Source organism: Sprattus sprattus (assembly GCF_963457725.1).
Source record: "Sprattus sprattus genome assembly, chromosome: 18".
In the NCBI taxonomy this organism is placed as follows: domain Eukaryota; kingdom Metazoa; phylum Chordata; class Actinopteri; order Clupeiformes; family Clupeidae; genus Sprattus; species Sprattus sprattus.
In genome coordinates, this window is record NC_137916.1 from 26792806 (window position 1) to 26802805 (window position 10000).

The window sequence follows — 10000 nt, forward strand, 5'->3', positions numbered from 1 at the left end:
CTGTACGGTCCAGCTGAGACCACCAGTGTGGGGGGGTGTGTGTGGGGGTGGGGGGGGGGTTTGGAGGGGGGGATAGCCTGGCTGCAAAGGACTCTGGGACTGGTTGCCACGGTGAGCACCCAACTGGCAGCTTATGTATTTTTCATCACGTATATTCAAATGCAAATTGTTCCACTTGAATGCAATTTGTTTGTTTTGTTTAACGTCTCCGCCCGGTCGGAGTAAAGATGGGTTTTTCCAGGCGAGGTGACCTTCTTCGAACCCTAGATGCATTGAAATGACATGACTGCATGTAATCAACCGCCAGGCAATCAAAAAAAAAAAACGTTTATTTGGAAGATGGCCCGCAGAATTATGGGGCATTACGACAAATTGTAATGACGGAAAAATTGTCATTGCAATCATCTGCATCTCCCTTTTCCCCTGCAGTTGTGAGACACTTCCTGTATGAGCAGGTTCAACTTTGTCATTAAACTGTCTCATCCTCTTTTACACTTCAATCAGTACTATGTCAGTTTATTTGTCATCTACGAACTGTATTTCAGTCTAACATAATCGAGAGTGAACTTTGCATAAATGAAGGATGCGGAGACAGACACCTTCCCCCAGGGTTCCCAAAAATAATTATGTAGATAAATACAAAGCCATTTTGTGTCTTTCCTTATTAATTATTACGGTATAGCTAATATTAAGGCTAAAAGCGCCGCTCCCTGAAGCAGGTTTGTTTATGTTCATTAGCGAGTCCATTTTGGGGCCCTAATTGGAAAGCGTTTCGGGGCTCTCTGAGGGAATCTTCAAAGTAGGTGTGCCGAGGAGCTTCCTGTATTCTGCTGATGCGTCTGGCTCTGAGACCTTCTTCTTATCCTGCACCCCCCCCCCTCCCCCCCTCTGTGCTGACCACTGTGGTTGGACGACCAGAGAGCCTGCTCTCAGAGGGATAAGGGATCCTGAGACCTGTTATGGGGGGCTGGGGTGAGGGGTGAGGGGTGGAGGGGGTAGTACTGAAAGGGCACACCTGGCCTAAGCTGCTCTGATTGGTCACACTCATTCTGTTGTGCATTCCTTTTGGTGGTGGTGGTGGTGGGGGGGGGGGGGGGTCCTGCTGTGTTGTGTTGTGTAGTATTGTGTTGTCTGGTTTGTGTTGTGCTTGCTGTGTCCATAGTTGTGTTGCTTTACACTGGGCTGTTTTATATTGTACTGGTGTTGTGGGCTGTATGTTGTACTGTGCTGTGCTGTGCTGTTTTATATTGTACTGGTGTTGTGGGCTGTATGTTGTACTGTTCTGTGCTGTGCTGTTTTATATTGTACTGGTGTTGTGGGCTGTATGTTGTACTGTGCTGTGCTGTGCTGTTTTATATTGTACTGGTGTTGTGGGCTGTATGTTGTACTGTGCTGTGCTGTGCTGTGCTGTGCTGTGCTGTGCTGTGCTGTGCTGTGCTGTGCTGTGCTGTGCTGTGCTGTAGTGTGCTGTGCTGTGCTGTGCTGTGCTGTGCTGTGCTGTGCTGTGCTGTGCTGTGCTGTGCTGTAGTGTGCTGTGCTGTGCTGTGCTGTGCTGTGCTGTGCTGTGCTGTGCTGTACTGTGCTGTGCTGTGCTGTGCTGTGCTGTGCTGTGCTGTGCTGTGCTGTGCTGCGCTGTGTTTTATATTGTACTGATGTATGCTGTTTATTGTGCTTTTCCGTTGTGCTTTGCTCTGCTTATTTGTTGCTTTGAGCTTCTTCTCTGTCTGTGTGTTGTGCTATGTTGTATGTCGCACTGTACTGTTGTGCTATGCTGTGCTGTGCTGTGCTGCGCTGTGCTGTGCTGTGCTGTGCTGTGCTGTGCTGTGCTGTGCTGTGCTGTGCTGTGCTGTATTGTTGTGCTGTGCTGTGCTGTGCTGTGTTGAGCTTAGTCGTGCTGTTTTGTTGCATTGTGTCTTCATGCTCTGCTGTTGTGCTGTGTTGTGTTTTGTCATGTTGTCTATTGTCTGATGTCTAAAGTCAACCCAAATCAATGACGTTGCTTGGATGACAAGAAGAAAAAAAATAATGTTTTCCAAAAGATAAGAAGTATTCTCTTCTTTTGTCCAGCACCGTCAACCATGTCCTTTTCCTCACCAGCCCACTCTCTCTCTCTCTTTCTCTCTCTCTCTCTCTTCTCCCCCTCTCTCTCTCTCTTTCTTTCTTTTTTTAGGGTGTTGTTCCTGTCATCTCACCCCTCTGCTCTTCTCTGGCATCGTGTTCTCACCACGTCTCCCTCCAAGCTAATGTGAAGAGACTTACAGAGTTTCTCAACTGCTTTATACTCTCTTTCTCTTTCCCCCTCTCTTTCTCTCTCTCTTTCTTTCTCTCTCTCTCTCTCTCTTTATCTCTTTTTCTCTCTCTCTCTCTTCTCCCCCTCTCTCTCTTTCTCTCTCTCTATGTCTCTCTCTCTCTCTCTCTCTCTCTAATGCGAGGAGGAGAGCTACGGAGTTCTTACCTGTGCTCTGCTTCCCCGCCTCTGCCCCAAGTCATTTCTATGCTAATGAGCCTTTCAATAAGATAAGACAGTCAGCAAGGGCTGCCTCTCCAACGCAGACTTTATGATGAGAGGGTGTGTGTGTGTGTGTGTGTGTGTGTGTGTGTGTGTGTGTGTGTGTGTGTGATGATGAGAGGGTGCTGCTGCTGCCTTCCACCCTGCCCTCCCCTTGCTATCTGCTCATGCATTTATTTATTTTTAATTCCTTCGCCTCTCACTCACACTCTGTCTGTTTCACTGTTTGTGTGCATGCCCTGTTTGTGTGTGTGTGTGTGTGTGTGTGTGTGTGTGTGTGTGTGTGTGTGTGTGTGTGTGTGTGTGTGAGTGTGGGTGGGGGGGGGGTCTCTGTGTGTGTGTGTGTGTGTGTGTGTGTGTGTGTGTGTGTGTGTGTGTTTGCGTGTGTGTATGTGTGTGTGAGTGTGCATGTATGTGTGTATAAGGGGCATATATAAATCGACAATAGAACGGTGGTCGGGATCTGAAGCCCCACGCTGACTCGAAGCCCTGACTGTGTTTTTATCCGGGCTGTTCTAGCACATGAGATAAGGTAATGAGTGGACACACGGCTCTCCCCCCGCTGTTCGTTTTTGGACGGAGCCCTGGATGTGAGGAGAATCGGTGATGAGGGAGTCGGGGAGCGGGAGCCAGGTGCAGTGGCCACCTGTTCCGATCGAGTAGAACACCTTGTCGTCCTTGGGGTGTCCGGCCGGGAGAGGCGCGTACTTAAACAGTGGACACTCGGCCGCACTGGGGCCCCTCATCACACCCCCCCCTGACTGTAAGTCCTCATCTCACCCAGGGCTTAATGTGCACGCTGACACTGGCTTCATTGAGATTCAAAGGCACTTAGGTATGCCATAACAAATTAAAATGCATTTCGGATTCTTTCTTTTTTTTTTGTATCCCATAAGAAGGGGCTGAATTTTAATGAGTGTTAATGAAATGGCCCTTTAAAAAGTGAAGGTGAATGAGCTCTGCAGAAAGGGGGCTGTGCAGATAACTGAAGGAAGCGATTCTGATTGGCTCCACCTACTGCAAGAGGAAGTGCACCATCCAACCAATCCGATTGCGAGACATTCAGCCAAGACAGTGACTGTAAAAGGCATGGACAGCATGGCCTCGTGGCCTCATGTTATGAAAGAATGAAGCCAAAATTGGTCGGCCATATTGGCAAAGCTTCAGCCAGGGTGTGCATAGTAGGTGCTTTTATTCGCAGCCAGAGAGCATGCGTAGTAAGCAGAAGATTGGTCAGGTCCAACGGGAATCAACCGTAATTGGTTAAATCGGCACCAGTTTTCCAGTGGCTTCACTCAGCATACGCAGTCCATGCTTTTTACAGTCACTGGTCCAGAGACATAGCCAAGTGGCCAGACTAAATATGGCCTACTGTATGGAATCAGCGGAGCAACTTTTTTCTCTTTCTGCACTTTCTATAGTGCAGCTCAAACAGATTCCTCCATTTCGGCTCTGCTATTGTGTTCTATATCTAGGCTGAGTGAAATGTGTTGGGTTTGTGACAGCCACCTGACATGGTTATCCTCCCTCTTTAACATCGGTGCAGATGGGATATTTAAACTGGGGGGGGGGGGCGCTTACATCGCCTAATCAGCTGTGCAGAGTTATTAACTGATGATTGACGCCTTACGTGGGGAAAGTCAGGGGGATGGATCGAGGTCAATATGAATCTGGGGGGGACATGCCCCCCCCCGTCCCCAGTGCTATCTGCACCCCTGCTCTTTAATTCGTGTTCCTACTCAATGTGTTTTCATTTTCCCCCCGGCCTTTAATTCTATGCAACCTTGAATGCACACCTCTAAAACTTGTCAAGTCACATGTGCCGCTGAAATCTGGCATAATGTCACCCTGCCTAATGTTTTTGCAAGATTTCGCAGCTTGTAACAAACTTTTTTGTGTGAACTATGCCAAAGTAAGACACTTTCCCAAAGTTATTTGTGGGGCCGCTCTGCTATAAAGCCTTATGTGGGATATAGGGCCTGATTCATATGGCAAACAGCAGGGGGTGCGATTAGTATCTGAAGATATCCCAGGCAAAGCCCACTGCTGATCTGCAGGGCTTTCCGAGTGCATTCACCCTGCTGAATACTTGCATGCACACACACACACACACACACACACACACACACACACACACACACACAAACACACAAACACGCACACGCACACGCACACGCACACGCACACGCACACACACACGCACACACACACACACACACACACGCACACACACACACACACACAAACACACATATACACACGACATGAGTAGACGGTGCGCTCAATTTCATGTTCTGTTGGGCAACAGCATTTGTTGTTTGCATGCATTTGAAAAAAATATAATAAATAAAATAGCCTGGCCCTAGGATCAGACTCTCATCACCACAATAGGTCAATGGTCTCATGTTGTTTGGTAGAGAGGAGATTGTTTCTTTTAACAAATATAAAGGGAACCAATGAGCGTCTCTCTGATGATATGAGAAAAATGAAGAAGAGCGTGGTGCACATCCCACCACTATGCGAGGGGGGGGGGGAGGGGATGCTGATGAAGACGGAGACTTAATAGCCTGAACATTGCACCACTGACCTTGGGGGTTTCTGTAGGTTGGAGTCTGAACATTCTGTCATTACATCTTTTAATATGTACCATCCATACACATACCCATGGGTGAGTCCCTTTCCAATGTAAGTACAGAGAGAGAGAGGGAGAGAGAGAGAGAGAGAGAGAGAGAGAGAGAGAGAGAGAGAGAGACGGAGGGGGAAGAGAAAGTGAGTATAAAGCAGTTGAGAAACTATAAGTCTCTTCACATTACAATGTAAGTACAGAGAGAAAGAGATAGATAGAGAGAAAGAGAGAGAGAGAGAGAGGGAAAGAGAGAGTGAATGAGCCATATGTATCATGCCTGCCGAGGACTGAGCTCTATTAAAGCTCTATCTATGAGCTCTATTGGCCTGTTGGCTTCTCCGACCTGCAGGGGAAAGAGTCTCCTCTTCACAGAAGTCTATTCTTCCTCCATTCTGACATCATCTACAGCGAAAAAATCAATCCCACACAGAGGGACTGTGACTGTTAGGAAAAACAACTAAATGTCAGTTCAGATGAAGGTATAGAGGGGAAAAAACACAGAGAAATCCTTCCACGGAATCGTCATTTTGATACCATATGTAGAACCGCATCCCACTCAATTACGTGGGGAGGCCTGATTAGTCAGAGAGAGATCAAAGCTATAATGCTGGCTTTCGAAAGCTGAGTCTGGCAGCCTCGTTCTCTCACACACCCACTCGGAGCAACCGCGGAGTTGGCACAATGGGCGTCACTGACGGGCCACCTAAAGCACCTCAGTGGCCGCGATACGCGCGGTACTCCGCAATCTGAAAGTACAAGATCGGCCGGTAATGGCCGTCACCAGGCGACGGCCAACATCCGTGCTGCCCCTTCCAGTTTAAACTGTCAGTCAAGCAGATCTTCCGTGTATCTTCTCTCCCCACAGATTACCGCGGATGATTCATCTACCTAATAGGCCTGCTTAGTATGCCTGTATCTATGATTTGCATATTATATCCCGAATTTCTGGGAAGACTTGGTTCAGATCCCAGCCGAAACAGATGTTGTTTCATTGCCGTTATTGTTCGCCTTGTCCCACTCTTAACTTCAGTCGTATTCAACATAGGGCACTGCCGTCTTTGTTTTGAGTTTATTTCCTCGTCTTTATTTTTATGGGAAACAAGCTTTGCAGGGGAGGGTCATGTTTTCGTAAGGCCTTTATATTATATTGCAGTAAGATCATTTTAAGACAATGGGCCGAGTAGCACACATAGCTTTTGCACTCCGGGGCCTTCAAACCTGACACACACACACACACACACACACACACACACACACACACACACACACAAGGAAATGGAATACGAACTCTGAAAAAAGACGCTCTCCCAAGATCAGGACAAAGCCAGGTGGCGCAGCGGGTGTCAGACATGCATATTTCATCTCCTCATATATTTCGCAATTGAGGAATACCCGTCAAAACCTTGAGAGGGTCAAACGCAGGTCAAGGAGTGTTTGATGGAAAATAACTGAATTTGAATACATGCCTGCCTTTTACCAATGTAGCCTATAGAAACCATGGCCTATCTGGTGGATACAAAAAAAATATCTGTAGGGAAGAGTAGGCTAAGTATAAGAAAAGCCCCCTGTTAGAACTACAATTGGTTATATTCAAAGATATATTTGTTTTCAGTGGGTAAATCTACCCCGTTGAGATTCGAGCAATGTGATGAGAATGTGGAACGAATGTTTAGTTCTGCAAGCCAAGGGCAACGCTTCAAAAACGCATTACTTTGTCAGAGTGTTACAGTAATGTTGTCAGCGTCAAAGAAACTGAGGTCTCATTCCAGGCGTGAAGGAGTGGCCTGATTGAAGGTTGGGCTGTTTGCGTTTTAGACTACGGCAACTGCTAATTGTAGATTATCACGTGTTGTTGAATTCAATTTCTTAAATGATCTGATACTTTATGGAAATGATCACTCAGTCCCAATGGCGGTCATAAAGCTTTTCGCTATGCGCAAGAATCCTTGGCTACACCCATCTTATTCCTTGTTTTTCTTGATCCGTGAAGACGTGGAATACATAATTCTAAAATGGACTCTGTTAAACGAAGCTGTTAACCACCACTCCCTGCTCTTTGTTTTTAGCAGTATAAATATTGGTCTGGACTAACTGAACTGTAAAAACTCCACCGAACAATTTCTATGTGGGAGTCTTCGCGGATGACGAAATCATTAAAATGTTCGTGGCTCTTTAAGTACGTTTCTGTTCTCCAGGGTCCATTCTTCACGCATCAGTTGCCAATATCTTTGCATATGAAGGCCTAAGTAGCACATTGGTTGAGCCAGGGGCGCTGTGCAGCGAGCGCCAGGGAGAAATTCGGAGATTACGAGCAGCTCCGTTCATTCAGCACCACGGACAGAAGCCAGCGCGCTACATTTTCAACGCTCAACTCTCCCTCCGGTGCCACTGTGGGCGTTGTTTTAGAGCAGCGGATTCGGGAGGAACGTGGGAGCTGTCATTTCTAAGACACAATTGCTGGAGCCAGCATCGTCACTGACACTAACGCTGTCATCTCCGGCATAGAAAATTACAAGTGTTCGGAGTATGTGAATTTAAACGAGCACTCATTGTAAGGTGCCTTTAAAAAAAAAAATGCTGCTTCCAGTAACAACATATTTTCAGATACGTTGAGTCGCTTGGTCTAAAGGAGGAATTTGGAAGGAAATGTCAGCGACTGAACACGCCGGTCACCAAATCGGATTTTCATTGCAAAAAAAATAATAATAGAAGAAAAACGGTGGACTAGCAGCAGAAGATAAACATTCGCTGGATTAACGGAAGGAACATTTTCTTATGTCGCTCTTGTCATACTTGTCTAGGGACACCGGAAAATGATGTCTACCGAAATATTCTGGTTGTAAATAGAAAATAATGGCGTAGCGTGCTATTATTTGCGCTGAAAAGTCCATTTGATAACTCGTTTGTCTTTACCGCCTCAATGGTTCCCTCTAAAAACGTGATTCTGACACAAACATGCAGGTGGGCAGTGGGAAATATGTGTTTTAAACCTGTATTTTGCGTTATTCTAAACGTGTTCCTTTCAGTGTAGCGTATGAAGACACTTTAAGGCTTTAGGCGCAAGCTGACACACGTTCGTTTAGAGTTCCTTTGCTGCTGATTTCAGAAGTTGGGTGGCTGCAACAGCGACAGGCGAGCAAGCACCTCACATCCCCGAAATTATGGAATGTGTTTTTGAAGTCGTTTGATGTCAAGCGTCAGCGAATCAGGTCAGTTAGGACATATCTCCCCCTCTGAATTGCATTCGTACCTTTGCAACGGTTTCCCTTCCTGAAATGAAGCAGAATGATGATGTGTGACAGAGGAGTTCAAATGCTAATCACTACGGTGGGGGCTTTCGCCGCGTTCAGTCTGATGACAATCGCGGTGGGGACGGACTACTGGCTGTATTCGAGAGGAGTGTGCAGGACCAAATCGGCTAACGACAACGACACCAGCAAGAAGAACGAAGAAGTGATGACCCACTCTGGGTTGTGGCGAACCTGCTGCCTCGAAGGTAAGGGGTGTGGGGTCGGGCTAGGTAATTGTTGGACTCGCTGAGGTCGGTGTTAAAATTGCATGGCAGTTGGTTAGTTGACGTCTCCGTTGAAGCTCTGTCATTTCCTCCTGAGACAACTGTCAACACCTTTAAACACGTGCCGGCAGCCACGCACTCGTCTTAAGGTGTTTTCCCGGAGAATGCACGCTGGTGTTCTGTTCACAGACTTGTGCTGATGCGTTCGTGCACTCAGTCAGTGCCCTTAAGAAGATGAATGGTCCTTGCAGTCAGCGTCACTTCAGTTATTTTCCCTGCTTCACTGTAACAGGGGGATATTCTTCTCTGTAAACGAAAACCACACAGCTATTTAGCATGCATTCAAAAGGCTTCCTGTTATCGTGTTCACCCAGTCAGTAAATATGAGCACATACACAGACTGATGTTCTCACTGATCTTGAAGCTGGCTCAAAACCGAATCCATTATGCTGTTCATTCATCAGTCTTCACCATAGAGGCCACTGATTGTAACCAGCAATAGAACAAGTGGACTCAAGACATGAGTCAAAAGCACACAAAAAAACAAACAAAAAAAACACTGGTTGGTAATAAACAGAGACTATCAAGCCACATTGCTGCCCATCTTAATCCACCAGAGCACCAGAGCCTCTGCCATGTATGATCAAAGTCAGCACCTAGCGCTTCTCAGGAGACGCTTACCTGGCACGCCTGCCAAGTATAGGTGCCGGAGCCCAGAGCTCCGTCTATCACTCACAGACCTCACAGACCTCAGAGTGGCACACTGATGGCGGTAGGCCGTCTTAGGAATTCCTGCACACACTCTTCCAGACAGATGCGGGGCCCTCACAAGCAACACACACACACACACACACACACACACACACACACACACACACACACATTTCCACCAGTGGTGTAGTGGTCCCTGGGGAAGTGGGTATACTCTCATTTATTTTTTAAGCAGCCCATACAACACAGGATAAACATCCTGTTTCGAGAAGTGGGTATACGGAATGCTGACAAAAAAAAAAAGTGTGTATACTCCGTATACCTGCGTATACCCTGGACTACACCACTGCTCACAAGCCTTTACAGAGGACGTTCCTCCCACTGGTATGGCATGCTCTTATCAAATGGGGGGGGGGGGATGAAAGGTTGCAATTGATCGGCGGTCTGACTGGGTGGTTTAATGGGCGAGGTGAGCGGCTGTAACATCTGTGTCAGGGCACGGCTAGACTGCCGAGTGTCAGTTTTGCCGCTCACTGCACCCACTCACTGCACTGCTCCCTCAACTACTCTGTAATGATCTGCAGGCGATTGGAGAATATGTATGGCCGTTCTTTTCCCTTCTCTCGTCTGCTGCTCTGTT

The 10000-nt window shown here is 47.1% G+C and overlaps 1 protein-coding gene across 1 annotated transcript in view; it reads left to right on the top strand.

Moving 5' to 3' along the window:
* Positions 1-8420: 8420 nt before the first annotated feature.
* Positions 8421-10000, top strand: part of cacng3b (calcium channel, voltage-dependent, gamma subunit 3b) — a gene marked incomplete at both ends in the record, with an annotated part of 39910 nt that continues 38330 nt past the window's right edge. The window contains one exon of the mRNA XM_080856950.1: positions 8421-8631. Coding sequence (XP_080713076.1) covers positions 8421-8631 — 211 coding nt within the window. The remainder of the gene's footprint in view (positions 8632-10000) is intronic.